The 16,445-nt window shown below is 39.3% G+C and overlaps 1 protein-coding gene across 2 annotated transcripts in view; it reads left to right on the top strand.

Annotated features, from left to right (window-relative positions):
- LARGE1 (LARGE xylosyl- and glucuronyltransferase 1) overlaps window positions 1-16,445 on the top strand; it is a 272,061-nt gene that overhangs the window by 241,635 nt on the left and 13,981 nt on the right. For both annotated transcript variants that reach the window (XM_066551016.1, XM_066551015.1), the window contains 2 exons: window positions 5,925-6,088; window positions 10,442-10,720. In XM_066551016.1, the coding sequence (XP_066407113.1) occupies window positions 5,925-6,088; window positions 10,442-10,720 (443 nt within the window). The remainder of the gene's footprint in view (window positions 1-5,924; window positions 6,089-10,441; window positions 10,721-16,445) is intronic.

Raw genomic sequence — 16,445 nt, 5'->3', positions numbered from 1 at the left:
AAAAAGAAATCTCAAATAATAATATAATAATCTCAAATTTGAACATTTTCATTTGGCTTTTAATGCTTATATCCAGCATTTCATTCTAAAGGACCTACTGTAGAGCCTAGAATATTTCAACAGGATCTTCCAGCCAATCTCTATAGTTACTCTATGAGATAGTTACTGTCAGCCTGATTTTAGACCAAGGCACACACTCAACCTTTCAGCATTCTTATAAAACTTCTTTCCTGCAGACAGCTTCTCACCAGGTACTTCTGCCAAGTATCTGAAGGTTGAATGGAGCATCCTGTTAGTGAAGCCTGTGTCCTGATCCAAAACCCCAGGGCAAGGTCAGTGGGAAGTGTATCACTGATTCTGCTCAGTTTAAGGAAAGGACAGTAGAATCCCATTAGAGAAGACTTTCAGGAAACACAGGAGAAAAAAAAAATGTCTGCATGTTTTTCTTCTCAAATTTTCAAATCAGCAATACAAAGAAACAGTGTAAAAAAACTCCAGCTGTCCCCATACAACTTACTTAGATGTGTACTTACATACTAAGTATGTTTTTACTTAGTTACTTCTTTTGTGCAAAACCAAAGATTCCTAATATGAGCAAAAGGCTGTGCATGCCAACTAATAGTATTCACCAGAAAAGAGGGAGATTTCTACCAAGGTACCACGCAGTATAAACAGAACTAACAAATTTAGCAATTTCTGAGTGGCTATAATAGCATGTAAATGAAGCTTCCAAGTCAGTATCACAGCCCTGAACTCGCAGTCAGACTGATGCTTTGAGTACCCTTTGCTCCTGCTGAATTTCAAGAGTACAGCCTCATTTGTAGAACTGCAATTTAAGGTACTATTTTGTGATGTCATAGTCTTTCTCTAGTAATAACAGATGGTATATGGCAGTTTTGAGGTGAAATCCTGACTCCCCCAGCTGTGTTGTTTCTATTATTGTAAGTGTTATTGTTATTAAATGCTGAGCTGGCATCCTGTTACTTGCCTGAAAGTTGCCATTATACTGCTTTCAACTGTTTATAATATTATTAAGTGAAGGAGCACATGGACTGGGATTTTTTTTCGTCATACTGTTATACCCTTTTCTTCTTTTCTCACATTTTTTTAACATGAAACATGGGGGAAAGCTTTGAGGTTTGTCCACACCAAAAATTCTGATGACCTCTTCATGAAAATACTCCATACCTCAGAGAAGGAGCTGTTTTTGCAAGCCTGGTGACAAATTAGGCAAATTATAATGCAGAAAAATTATGGCTTACACATTGCCAGTAGCGTTTTCTTTGACTTTCAGGAGGCTCAGGTCTCAGGAGACTCTTTATTAGGAATGTGCATGGATACATCTGACCAGATTATACATATCCCAGTGACACAGCAGGGTTGGGCATGCTGCAGGCAGGGGACCTGGACAAAGAGTGGTGTTTTCTGTGATTATTTCCTCTGAATCCTTCATGCCAGGTTCTGACTCTCAGTAGAGCTGAGAGCAGGAACCTGTATTTGGTCTCTGCTCTGAGGGACATCCATTGCCCTCAGCGATGACCGGACAGTAGGGAGGAGAAAATATCCAGATTCACATACAAAAGAGATGAAATCCAGGTCAAAGGCAGAAAGGAAAGAGAGAGTGTACCAAGAAGAGGAAAGGACAGTTGGGTACCTATAGGTATAAGGAGCTGGCAGACTGCTTGAATAGGGATCATGGGATGAGACACAGGACTGGGACTGACTTAGACCCATAAAACTTCCCACACAAGAAGGAATGGGTCAAAGACTAATCTGGGGCAACAAAAGCAAGGTGACCTACCTGTCAAGATAGTGTGCTGCAAGGGGGTCTGGGAACAGCTCAGCCAAAAATGTTTGTCAAGGGTCTGGGGAAAGGAGATGAAGAGTACTCCCAAATGTGATATCTGCAGCTAAGATCAAGGGGAGCTGTACTTGATATATACAGAACTGTCTGAGGTACTCCACATGCCTAAAAATTGTATTCTCAGTTGTGTTGAATATTTGCAGTCAGGATAAGCCATCACTTCCATTTAGCAGGAGTATTAGTGGCTTTCACACACTGCAGCAAAATTCCTCCTGCCAGGTGGGTTTGCTCAGGAACTATCCTCTTTGTCCTTAGCACAGCTTTGTTTCACAGAAGGCTCATTTTGACCCGTAGCAAATGTGCAAAATTTTATGGTGTGGGAGGAATAAAAGTTTAATTGACGTAGAATTAGTCTGGCTTTTATTACTGATCATTGGAGAGGCCAGAAGGACTTTATGTAGGTCATCCAAAACAAGACTCAGTGAATGCTTTTTCCTCTCTACATCATCATCTGTTTTGTTTATGCCATGCTAAAGGCAACTGTTAATTCACGCACTTCAAAATGCTAAATGTTGCAATCCAAATTGCCTACTGGTGGGAACTGGACAGCTACACAGGAGAAAATGAAACTGCTGCAGTTTATAACCAGGTTTTTGTTACATCCTGGGCTGGTGTCAGTTTTCATTTCAATGGCTGAGTTGATTTTGTACTATGAAACTTAACTGCACACATCTGGGAAAAGGAAAGATGATCTGAAAGTTCTGAGTTTCTGTCTAAGCTGCTCAGTTCTTTTTGTGTTAGTGGGATATTGAGCAGGTGACTTAAGCCTAGTGTCATCTCACCTCAACTTAAACACTTGATGAGAGAGCCTACATTAGGGGTATTATCCCTTTCCCCAAGATCTAACTGGCCTGTAGGCACATGACATTGTTTGTTGGTGGGCTTTGATCTTTTTTTAATAAATAATCCCTCAGAAAATACTTCTGATCTTGGATTTTTAATCTATCTCATCTGATATGAAGTCCTGGGTTTTGGTGGGAAGTGAATTGTTTCAGTGACACAGCAGTTTAGGAAAAAAACTAATCCAATGACAGATTTGCTTACATTAGGAACAGCCTTAGGAAGGAAGATTCATGAGCAGAGTCACCAGTTTGCCAGTGAAAGGTACATGTTGTGTTGCCATGTATCATACAGGTCTGCCATCTGTCATAGGGATACAAAACACCTCATCTCACAGAAATGTGTTAGACAAGTAGACCTGGAAGATCAAGGCTAAGTTATTTCTCTGACTAGCCTAGCTTCAAAGACTACTTTTCCTGAGATGGAGCCTGATCCCCTGCCACATCTGGTGTCCCAGAGAAATAATATAGCCCGTATTTCTTTTATGTATTTGTCTCTTCATTTGGGCCTTATGCATATCACAATTCATTTTTCTTTTTTGAACCAAGTTCTGAACCATAGTTCATTTTTATTTCTGAACCAAGTAGCACCATGATGCTAATGAAGGCAGGTGTTGTTTCCCACAACAGTATTTGCTAGGACAGTATCTACCCCACACAGTCAGAAAATATTTTTCAACTGTGAGAATGTTTCCTAGGGGTGACATTTCCCACATGCTAAGTGGCAAGTAGCCTTAGCATTGAAACTCTTCTAGAAGCACACAGTCTTGCTTAGCAGGGTACTTGCTTAGGAGAATACATGCTTTTTCTCTACAGCTGAGAAACTTTTGCTGGGTTGGGCGTATCATTATCAATGTAATGGATGCATCCATAATGGGAAAAAAATCCAGAATGGATTTTATCAAATCCAGCTGATGTTCAAGTCCTTATTTTGGTTGAGCACTGTATTTAAGCATCTGTTTGCATAGATCTGTCAGCATTCCCATTATAAACACATCTTTTCAAGAAGACAGTGTGGGAGCAAACTTCAAACCAAGCTAAGAGTTCTTTGTCTTTAAATAATGGATCCACATAATATGTGTGCAGTAGAAAAGACTATATTAGAGAAATTTTATGTTGTCTCCTTCACCTCCATCACCAACTTTGTGATTTGGTGAGCTTCACCATTAAAAAGGTGGGACTTCTCAGAAGCTATGTCTCCTCCTCTTCTCTCACCCAGGATTCAATAGTGAACAAAGCTGTAATTTAGCTCCAAATGTTATTCTTGAATTCATAATTAAATATTTTAGCCTCTTAGCTTTCAACCCAAGTGCAATCTGATAATTATTTGGTGACTGCCTGATTAATAACTGCTGTGCAATTAAAATCATCTGGCCTGGTCATTTGTACATTCAGAAGGATAGTAAGGTACCCCTAAAATGTGCATTGCTGTTGTTTTAACTATTTAAATTTCAAAATTTCAATCATCTTTTTAATAATTCTTTTAAGGGAACACTAATGTCCTTTTCAAGGAAGAAACAGAAAGATATAAGATGCTTTCTAGTCATTGTTGTAAATACTGAGTTTAATTCAAATAGTATTTGAATGTGATTTTGAAAATAGAGTGCAGGCTCAGCTGAATGATGGTTTGTAAAGCCGAAAGAATGAAACTCCAAGGATACATAAAAGAACTCCTGATTTCTATTCCACCTGAAAGAGATCTTGATACCAATAGAAGTTTTGCCTGAGTAAAGATTTGTGAAGATTCAGACTCTCATCTTTCTAATAGCAGTCCCTCTTGAGGGGTGTTTTAAGATCTGTGCAGAACAATAGCAGAGAAGAATGACAGCCTTATCCAAAACTCATTGAAATCAAAGTAGGTATTTCCATTATTCAGAAGAAGATTATAGAGTGATGTACAGGAAAATATCAGGAATTATTCCATCAGCCTTCACAGGAAAACAGTCAGTTGTAAGTATTGCTGTGGATGGCAACCATTATGCTTATAGTTCCAAGAACAACAGCTCTTCTTAACACAGAACAGAAAATACCTACATTTTCCTTTTTCTTTTTTCTTGAAGATGGTGAAACTATTACTTTATTCATTCTGAGCAGGACAAAAAGATGTCTATAATTCAATAACCTTTTTAACAAAATAGTTTTGAGGTACACTGTGATTTTTATCAAAATTTGTAAAATTCCTATATAATTTTTCTCATTTGCTGATGAATGTTTCACTAATTGGCTATTGTTCTTACAGATTGCTTTTAAGAAATCAGATACAAAAATTATACTTTATTTGTAACCTACATTTTAGAGCAATAGATACTGAACTCAATTTCAATGTTAAAACCATAAAAAATTTTCATCTTCATAACATTTTATTGCAGGTGTGCCTGTTTTTTTCCTTTAAAATTAATGCATTTTCAATATCCTAGCTAGATGTTTGGCTTTAAAATCAGAGAATCATATAATCATAGAATAGTTTGATTTGGAAAGGACCGTTCAATGATCATCTAGTCCAACCCCAAAAATAATTAGTTTAGGAATGGAGTTGGTGATGTGCATAGACAATTGGTCAGTTTTTCACTTCTACCTTTCCCTAGAGCTAAAGTTTATTCTCTTAAAGCTACCTGTCTAAGAGACTTGGGATTAGATTGCTTTGAGATGCCCATTTTTTCTTTGAAGAGGCTTGGTTTCCATGGGAGCCAGAAAGTTATCATCTACCATCCTCCAGATTTCTCAAACTAGGTATCCAGAAGCATAAATCCCATTTAAAGGCTTACTTCTGGCACCTCTGCAGTGAAAAGAACATAAATCTCAAGAGGAGGAGTAATGATCAGTTAAAGATGTTACATTCCAGCTCTCTGTCCGTGCTGGTAGCAGCAGTTACTGTTCTCCAGCAGAGGCACTGTTTCTAGTAAGAATGAAATTATGCAAAACATTGGAACATTAACTCTTATTCAAACTGGGATTGGTCACTGGATCTTGAAAGCATGTAATACAGTTAATATAGAGAATATATAGACCATAATACAGTGTCCTTGTCTGCATTATGAATTTACCTGCAAGCCCTTCCTTCTAATTTCTTGTGCAGTAACAAGGGAAACCTCAGGAAAACCCTGCTACTCTGTATATTCATTCCTCTTTGCATCATTCTGCAATTTCCCAGCCTCCTGGTTCTCTCTGATGTGCTAAAATAATTACAAGGAAACGATGTTACTGCCACTCTTTGCTTGCAGCTCCAGAAGCAGCTGTCTGAGCTGGACGAGGACGACCTGTGCTATGAATTCCGTCGGGAGCGCTTCACCGTCCATCGCACTCATCTCTATTTTCTGCATTACGAGTACGAGCCTGCTGCAGACAACACCGATGTGACACTGGTGGCACAACTGTCCATGGACAGGTAGGGAACACCTCTTGTTCATCTGGGAGCATGAGACAGCTTTTTGTTACAGGGAAACCTGAATACCGGGTGCTTTGGAGAGAGGAAAAATGCGCGTCCATGGAAACCTAGATGTTGTCTGTGCAGTGAACACACTGTGCTACACTCTACATGAGTAGAGTTCATGAGAAGGTGACTCCTGGAGCTGAGAAAGTTGTTGCTTTATGGGATTGTCAGGCATTATTAGTCCATGGAGTTTTGCAGCAACTTAGAAAAAACAGATGTTTGTAATAGAATTAGGCAAGCAGTTGTAGCTGACCCAAGCTTTTGCATGTGTTTTTCTGCACTAGAGGAAGTTATTTTTGCTTTCATTGGCATTTTCCTTGCAGAAAATTTCAATTAATGATTTTTCTTACAGTAAGAATCAGAACTAAATATTCTAGTTTCAAATTAGGAAATTGAAAATTATACTCTTTTTATTATAATGTGCTAGTGTGAAATAAAGAATCTCCATCTGAGCAGTCACTGCATCTTTATCCAAATGTTGATTCTCAGAAGAACATTTGAGCTTTTAGTTCTTAGGTGAAGTGGAATTTAATTTGGGGTAATTAGTATTTAATTTGGGGAAAAAAAATCCATTTCGTGACAAGTACCAGATATACCTTTCTGATTCCCACCATTGCATTTAGCTGAAATTTTTCAGAAGCTTTTTTTTTCAGAAATTTTCCAGAAAGTGCAGTCTGGGTCAGCCAGTTTTGTGAAATTTTGTAATTGTCAGCTCTCTTTTTTTTTCCTCCAGCTTCTCAGTTCAAATCTAGTCCAAACTTTGTAGTTACTGCCATCATAGTGGGTTACAAAACAAATCAGAAGTCATTAAGTATTATCCAGAAACTCATCATTTCCTTGAGCATAGCACTTACAGAATACGACATGGCATGTGAATAACACCACTGCTACACTAGTAGAAGGTTAACAGTTTTCCAGGAGGGTTACAGGAATTGAGACAAACAAAACACTTACAGCCTGTTTTTTAAATAAACAAAAATGAAGAAGTGGTATTCTATTCCACTGGTGCCCCAGCACTGCACGTTGTGTTATGATGTGCTGTGCACATCAGTGTCTGTTCTATTGATTTTTAATTGAGTAAACATTTCTTAAGTGTTCACAAACCTCTGAGTAAAAAAATAAAGAAATAAATTGAACCAGACCCTGAGTGAGTGCCACAGTAAATTAGTAAAGCCGGTGTGTGCACATGGTATATTTTTCCCCCCAGAATATAATTAAAAAGAATGAGCTGGGGCTCAGTGCTGATTCAGTGGCACTGATGCAAAGTCTGAGCATCTGTTTCCCTTTCTGGATCCTCACTGGGGCACATGTTTTTATTGATAGACAGAACCACACATTTTTATTCAGGAAGAACAGCCGTCCTGGTTCTGTACAGGAAAAATGTTCCCTGCTTCACTGGTGTGTTGCTATAAATTATTGATTTGAGTTGGAAATACTTTCTTTCAGCTAAAATCAATAAATAATAACCTACCAAAGAACTGCTTAGCTGCTTTGTTTCCTTTCACATCTTGCAGTTACTGCCTTATCTTTTTCCATCATCTTTAAACTGCTTTTATTAAACTCCTCTGGCACAACTGTAGGCATTTCAGAAGAGTGTCTCAGCTGTAAGGTGACATGGACATAAACAACATGCTGTACACTACATTCCTGAATTATTCTTTGAAATTTTTATTGGAGATGAGGAAAAGCAAAAAAACAACTCCTAGCACTTCCCCTTGTCCTGTTGGAGGTGAGATTGACATGACTGTCATGACAGATTTAGGTTTACCTGTCCTGTAGGCTTGAGGAATGGAAGAGAGGGATGCATTCTGCAAGCTAACATTATTGTTTTAGGTGGAAGTTTTGAGACAGACTTCATTCAGGGTTGTTCATTATTGGGTAGTTGTCATTTTTTGCAGTGATGTGACATTTCCTTGAATAATGGCTTGGTTGCTTCAGTGTGATTTTCATGCACGTGTTTTGGCTAAGCAGGCTTTTTAGAGACTCAGTATGTACCTGAGGTTCAGAAATCAGAGAAGAACGTAAAGAAAAATGAGGTCTGAATGGGGAAAAGGAAAGACATTATTAGCAATACACTGCTTGAAATCTGAGAATCTGAGAATGAGCTGGAAATCAGTTGAGAATTCTTAAGAAGAAAAATAAAAATAAAGAATCTCACAAAACAATTGAATTCCAGCAAAATTCAGTTAGCTGAACAGACCTTTAAAAAATTTACCAACTAAATTATGGTCTCATTATTATGCAGTACAGCAGTACATTTGTTTTCTCTAGAGTCCTTAAGAGAACACATTCCTCAAGTCCACTAAAAAACCCAAAATAAATTGGTCATGTTGTGCTTAGAAACTCATAATTCTAAGTTTTGTGGTCAAAAGAGACATAACAACTTATAGAGAGCAGATTATGGAGGATCACCTAGCAGTCCCTGTATCATATTTATGGATGTAGAGCCCGTCAATGAGAACAACACAGTAAAATGGAGTATTCTGAAGGGTACTAAGGTGTCCAGCTGGGAACTTGTACCACCAGAAGCCAGTTTCCACCTCAGTATCATGAAAAGGTTTGCATTAGCAGGTGTGCTGTTTAAATAAGTTATATATGCTATTAGTCCACTGCATGGAGTCCTTAGAAGGCATTTTGCTGCATTTTTTACTAGGCAAGTTTTCCATTTTTAAACTGATGCCCTAAATTTGAGTGCTGACAGATTGGAGTCTCCTGATTAGCAGATTTGTATTATGTTGGAAAGAGGCAAAAAAATATATTTTCCCCCTATTTATTATTTGTGTAATCAAAATTCTAGACCCCTTACATACCTTTTAGATATTTTTATATTGATTTGTGTTTCAAATTCAGCTGTATGTTTCAGGCTGATAATAGCCTTTGTTTCAATAACAGACAAAAAGAAAATTATGTACCAAGTGTAGACTAGTAAGGTAATATCTCGTATCTAAAAAAAATATTATATCATCTTGGTATCATCACAATCATTCAGAAGGCAGACTGTTTACTGGTATGAGTATATAATTCTTTTTTTTTTTTTTTGCAAATCTTGGGGAGATAGTAGGAGGGGGAAAATATTTTCTCAGATTATGATAATGCAGAAAACTTGCATTTTGTATAATATTAATAGGAAAAATTCAGTAATGTGGATTTCAAACAGAGTGAAGATACTAATTTTGCATCATCTACTCTTCCCAGATTTTAATAGAATATCTGGCTAGGCTGCATAGGTCATTTCCCTTCATATTAAATCAAGAGGCTTTGTAATCAGTCCTTGTGGTACTTTTGGGTGACACATCTCAATCTCTAGGCAATAAATTACCCAAAACGTTTAAATGTTTTTGATCAAGTTGGGTTTGATTTATGTTTGCAAATTAAATCTTTCCTTGTCATTTTCATCAATAGTATTGTAACTGCTGGAATTTTTTTAAAAAATATACATCAATACAATCTGTTTAAGAAATTATTTAATGAAATTTGAGATAGTGTGAACATACACAAGTTAGTACTTTTAATGATGGTTTTCTCTGAAATGTTCTTTTGATATTCCACAGCAATGCCATGTCTGTCCTTCCTCCTCTCCTTACTCCCTACTAATAGTAAATCCCATTTCTATCAATGTGTCACCCCTTCTGTCCTTTTCCCTGACAGCAAGCCTTCTTCTAGTTATTGCACATTTTCACCTAAGGCACTATCCCATTGACCTGTCTCTTTTAACAGCCTTTAAGATCTGACTAACTGCCTTGCAAAAATTTGGGGAAGGTTTTCCTGACAGGAGGTAAAATGATCTGTGGGTCCATACACCTCTGTCCTCCACAAGCTTGTTGAAGAGCACTGTAGTGTGTTACTGTGTGGGAATAGCTTGACCTGAAATGTGAATTGGGCACTAGACAGAGTTGAAGTTTATGAGCCCTCTATCCTCTAAGTAGATCCACATGAACAGATCCTTGCAATTGCTCAAAGCTCCCACTAGATAAGTCCTGTTATCCATGTGGGTTTTCCTGTGGCATCAAAGCTTTAGACAGAAAATGATGGTGCTTTAGGTATCTGATCTAGGGCCATCTTAGGCTACATTGGATTTAGTGAGATTGGTGCATCCAGGGTGCAGGCCATCTGTCCAGGAGGAGACCTCTACTTACCATCTTAAATAATGAATTACACTGTAGAAATATTTACTGCTTTCCACAGCATATAAAGCATCCCCAATCTGTCTCACTTAGAGAAAGATATCTGCATTTGGTCAGGTGAACACAGACACAGAGTCCCAGACAGGGAAATAGCTTTTTCTTACTCTCACCCTTCCTCTTCCAGGCTCCAGATGCTTGAAGCCATCTGCAAGCACTGGGAAGGTCCCATCAGCCTGGCACTCTACCTTTCCGATGCAGAAGCCCAGCAATTCCTGCGCTACGCTCAGGGCTCGGAAGTCCTGATGAGCCGCCACAACGTTGGCTACCACATCGTGTACAAGGAGGGGCAGTTCTACCCTGTGAACCTGCTCAGGAACGTGGCCATGAAGCACATCAGCACACCATACATGTTCCTGTCCGACATCGACTTCCTGCCCATGTATGGACTCTACGAGTACCTCAGGTAATGGACAGTAAGGGAATTCCCACTGCCACCCACCATTTCAGCCTCTCCACTCCCTCTCTCCACTACCCTTCTCACATATTCCCAAAACAAAGCAGTTTGAGCAGATCTGGAAACGGAAGCGTATAATGATCTGAGGTGTGACAATGCCCAGCAAAGAGCAAGAATTTTTAGAGTAGAAGAAGGGACTGTAACTGGAAAGTAAAGCAAAATAGTTATGAAAGAAAAAACCCAGGTCTGAATGTGAGCCTTGTTAGCCATTAGAATAATTCCTCAGGGCTGCAGAGGAACCAATTTGAAAATTGAACTGGGTTAAGTATTATTAAATGTCCAAGAGCGTCATTTATTAGCAGAGATGTGAAACAGGCAGCTTCTCTAAACATCTCTGGTGTTAATTCTGTTCTTAATGTCAGTGACAGAAAAACATGCAGAGCAGTACTGAACTTGTTGTCCATGTGACACACTCTTAATTCAGTTCCTTATCTTGAAAAGAGTCTAACCATCTCAAAAATATGACTGCAATGCCAGCACCTGTCAAGGCAAAGTAATTGTCATAAGGAAATAAGGAGGAGTAACATCAGTGTATATTGTATCATACTGCATGTGAGCAGGTTGGGCTGAGCAAACTACAGACTTCCAATCCATTAACTGAGCTTTTTTTAATTAAGACCTTTCTGCCCTGCAGAGGCTGGTCATCTGAGGCCAAAGCATAGAGCAAGGAGGACACCCTGTGGCCAGACAGGAGGATGTCAGTTCCTTTATCCTGACCAGTTTACTTTACATCTCTATTCTAATTTGGTAAAAGTTGATCAAAGTGTTCCAGTGAGGGCCTGCCTGTAGGTGTTCCCTATCAGTTCATAAGCCTGGGGCTTTGGAGTGTAAAGGAAAATATGCCTTCTGGTATCATGAACTTATGGAGGAGTTTCTTTCTTTCAGGCTTAACTCTGTAAGACATTTACAGGGCCAAACTCACTATTCAGAGGGGTGGAGTACCTCTTCTATGAGGAAGGGATCAGAGAGTTAAGGTGTTCAGCCTGGAGAAGTGAAGGCTCCAGGGAAGCCTTACTATGGTCTTCCAGTATATCAAGGGAGCTTAATAAGAAAGATGGGGACTAACTTTTTTAGTAGAACCTGTTGAGATAGGACAAGGATAACTGGTTATATACTAACAGAGAGGAGATTTAGATGAGATGCAAGGAGTAAGTTTTTTGCAATGAGGATGTCAAAATGCTGATACAGGTTTCCCAGACAGGTGGTGGGTATCCCATCCCTGTAAATTTTCAAGGTCAGGTTGGATGGGGCTCTGAGCAGCCTGATCTAGTTGAAGATGTCCCTGCTCACTGCAGGGAGGTTGGTCTAGATTATCTCTAAAGGTGCCTTCCAACCCAAAAATTTCTATGATTTTACAAAAAGAGAAAGTAGGTCTTTCAAAAAACCAAGATAAAGCTACTAGAAAAAAAAAGGGCTAGATGACCTTTGGGTTCCAGCCCAAACTATTCTATGTCTTTCAAGATGCTGAATTTCAGTTGTACACAGTGTGCTAATACTACACAGTGTGAAGTATTAGCACACTGTGTAAGCTTGTTTTCCTCTTACTTTGTTGAAGTCTTTTCAAGTTGTGCTAGGAGCACTCCAAAATTATTCCTTGCCCACATTAGATACATCCATGTATCTCCAGATACGTGGATGAAGAGTTATTCTTCATTTCTCTATTCTTCTGTTAGTGTTGCATAGTGGTACATTTTTTCAGATCACTGCTGGACACAGTAAGGATGGCAGCTGTTGATACTGGCATTAAGTGCTAGATAAGGAACTTGTTCTCTCATGCTGCTTCACAGTGCACGGATGGGAGCCAGCAATTAAAGGAAGAAAAGAGGAGAGAAGGCAGAATGAAGTACCACCATTTCCTTGAGATATTACAACCACAGAAATAATTCTCATAGGGTGATATTGTATTACAGAACTAAGTGCACCATGACGGTGCATTGGTGATGTTTCAGAAAAAAGCAGAGATGCTCTCTGAGAGCTGTTACCTCTGAGACTTTGTGTTACCCTGCCAGCCTTTTTTAAGGCCTGTACCACCTCAACTCTGACTGAGAGTCTCTCTTGCCTGGGAATATTGAAGTTGCTTATCTGCTACTACCAGCTCTTTAAAAAGTGATTGGATTGTTTTTTTGGTTTGTTTGGGGGTTTTTTTTGCATGTGCACTAGATGCTTTTGTGTAGCTTTTTCTGTAACAATTTTTCTAAGCAAAGTAGCAGGGAGTTGCATTGAGATTATTTTAAATATGGATACCCTGTGTCTTTCTGCATTGACTGTTCCCACTGCCTCTGCAAATAGCTGATTAGCTATCTGTCTGAATGGCAGCAATTGTTTGTTAGAGAGACGTAAAATATCTTTATCCTCATTTCCTCAGATAGAACAACCATAAACAAATGGAAACAGTGTGGTATTTTGGGCATCACTTTGTACAGAATAAGCCAGGAAAGTCCTACTCACTGAAAGTTTGCTGATTTACATATATTGCATATTATGTCTCTGCAGATAATATATTCTCGGAAAGAAAGGAATTTTGAAAAATATTTTCAACTTATTTTGAAGGTGTCATATGATAAAGGTTACAACCAGTTTTGAAGGAGAAGCTGATGGAGCTGATGGTTATGTATCCCTTTATTTATCTGTTGCTTTGCACTTAGATTTGTGCTAATTGAGCTTTTTCATAGCTGCTAAGTAAAACCATTTCAATGTTTTTATCTCAATCAAACACCCTTTTAGTCCTGCTTTAGTCTTCTGTGAAGTACAGAATGAAATGTATCATTTAAAGATTTCCTGTTTACCAGTAGTTACTGAGGTCATCTTGTCAGTGCCCCAGAGGTAAAGGCTTCTTCTGGTTGCTGCAAGTAAGGTGCTTGGGTCATCCTAGAGTGACTTCTAACACAAAACAGTGAGACAGGCTGCTTATCTACAGCTGTCACAACTAGCATTGAAGTTCTTTCCTGACACATTTGTGTAAAATGTGCCCTTGGCTTCCAGTGACACATTTAGCATGAATTGGGACCCAGCATCCCAGCTCCATCCATGGGTTTTGTATCTGTCCCCTACATCATGAGTTGTGAAGTAGTTCTGCTTATTTTTCAGCATCTCAGCTAGAGAGACAGTTCAGATTGTGTCTATTGGGGTTTTTGTTTTGGTTGCCTTTGTAGTCTATGAATTCGTGTCTTCTGCAGAGAGGAAGAGCATTCAAATGAATTTAACAGTGGTTGGCAACTCTCCAGTTCTGACCACAAGCTCAATGACTGACATATTTGTAACTTGCAACCAACTACTTTCCAAATCCCGATGATGGACTCTTTTTTTTTCTGAGTGTAGTGCTTTAGGATTAGGTTGCTAGCTTTTCTCTGTCTGAGCTTCTCTATCCTCCAAAAATGGGAAGGATCTTACTATCTACTTATATGAGGATGAGAATTCTGTGTTAATTTTTGAAAATAACAATGCAGATTAGAAGATTGATATCAACATGCTGGAGTTCATTCAGCTTGTGAGGGGACTCTTGTTTTTTAGGATTCATTTCTTCACTGCTTTGTGAAAAATATTGTTGATTAGATTTAAAATTTAACCCAACCTTCACTGTGTCAGAATGACACACATAGGTCTTAACACAAAGATAGCTGGAAAATGGTTTCCTGGACAACACTAGCACAAAGAGAGCTAGCTGTTCATAGTCATAAATCCTTATTTTGGGGTTTGAGGGAAAAGGATAAGAAAGGAAAGTGGATACTGAATCAATACTACTTAATCCAAAAAAACAGCCCTCATCAGGATAGTGCAAGAGTTACGTAGTTTACCCAGTGTTAGCTTGCAAAATAAGCAAATGTATTCCCTACATTCCAGGTATCTGGCAGCACCAACAAAATTTTCTTATTCCCAAATGGTAACAGAACCAGCCAACCAACAAATAGCACCTCCGCTCAAAACAGGAGAAAAAGTCATCCCACAGAAAAATGAAAAGGTAGATTTGCTTCCAGTAGGAAGAAGTTAGAATTTCAGCTGGTTGTCCAACTAGCCAAGTTATGAGAAGAAAATGGAAGGTGTTTTTTTCTCTAACAAGTCCTCCCTGCTATTATCACAGTTTAAAGGGCCTCTGTTGTCCTTTGTCTCTGAAGTTCAACATCTGGATGTCAGCAGTGATTTCTTCTTCCCTTTGCATCAGTCTTTTACATCACAGAGTCCACCTGAAGGGCAGGTGATTCTACTCAGAGATCAGTGCTGCTCGGCTTCTTGTCTGTGTGCCTCTGCTCCCAGCTTCATTTTGGAGAGCCCTCCACTTTACCTTACCACCTGCACTGGTTGTGGCTGAGCTGGAGGTCTTTCCCTGTGTGATGGTAGCATCCCTCACAGTGCTGTGCTTTGCCTTGGTAGCTGGAAAGGTGTTGATGACACACCAGTGTTTTGGCTACTGCTGAGCAGTGCTGGCACAGCATCATTGCTGCCTCTCCATCATTCTGCCCCCATCTGGGAGTGAGCAAGATCTTGGGAGGGGACACAACTAACACAGCTGAGCCAAATTGAACAGAGAGAATCCATGCGAAATGGTGTCCGCTCAGATAGATATAAAAGCTGAGAAAAGGAGGAGGAAGGCAGGACATTTGTTATTTAGAATGTTTGCCTTCTGCAACAACCACTATGCGTGCTGAAGCCCTGCTTCCCGAAGTGGCCAGACATCACTTGATGGGAAGGAGAAAATGAAATCTTCTATTTCTCTCTTTGTTGGTGCATACTCAACCTTTTGGTTTTGTTTTAGCAAACTGCCTTATCTCAACATACAAGTTGTTTTCCATCTTATTTTCTTTCCCATACCCAGCAGAGAAGGAGGGCTAAGAGCAGCTTGGTGGGCACTTGATGTCCAGCCAAGGTCAACCCACCATACCAACATGCACGTCATGAAATATTTCATGCATCTCTTGAAAATACTTCTGCAGAGAATATCCTGCTATTTTTTTCACTTTGGAGGTATCTCCACATCTCTATGGTAGCCTGAATGCACCTCAAGTATCTTGTTTCCAGACCTCTGTTTCTCTTCGCTTACCTCACTCTTCATGTTGACCTCTGTCAGTGCAAGTGATTTCAGGCTGTTCTGTCAGTTTTTTCCCTCTGCTTTTTGATTTCTTCATGAAGGTACTATCATTTATTCCTTCTAATAGTTCAGGCATTGACGACTGTATGAAATTTGGAGGTGACAGGAGCAGCAGGGAATGTGCAGAAAGGATTGCTGGTATCAACAGCATTTTTGTGGTTATATCCCATATATTAGAGAATAAGTCACATTCAGCACTAGATTCATCACAAGTTGCTCTGTCTGACAGTTTCTGCTGTTACTTGTGCTTGATACCTGTACCTGCTGCAGCTTTGGTCAGCTTCAGACTGTAAACTTTGGTGGGCAGGATTGTTTCCTACTCTTGGACAGTGCAAGCACAGCAAGGCTTTGAATTTTGCCTGGGCCTTTTGAGCTCTCCATAAAACAAAGTTATAGTAACAGCCATAAATGGAAGCTGCTGTTCCCTTTACCTGCTCCTTCCTAGAACTGAATCCCCAAAACTGTACTGCTCAAGGCTGATAGATTGCACAGAGACCAGAAAGACTTAGATTTTGGAAAAGAAACTGTATTAGTATCCCCTGCTCTCAGAAGTGTGAAAGGGAATAAACATTTAAAAGCATCATAAAGACT

Source organism: Molothrus aeneus, chromosome 5, assembly GCF_037042795.1.
Source record: "Molothrus aeneus isolate 106 chromosome 5, BPBGC_Maene_1.0, whole genome shotgun sequence".
Lineage (NCBI taxonomy): Eukaryota > Metazoa > Chordata > Aves > Passeriformes > Icteridae > Molothrus > Molothrus aeneus.
The sequence above is the reverse complement of the archived record's forward strand: the minus strand, read 5'-3'. Positions and strand labels throughout refer to the sequence as shown.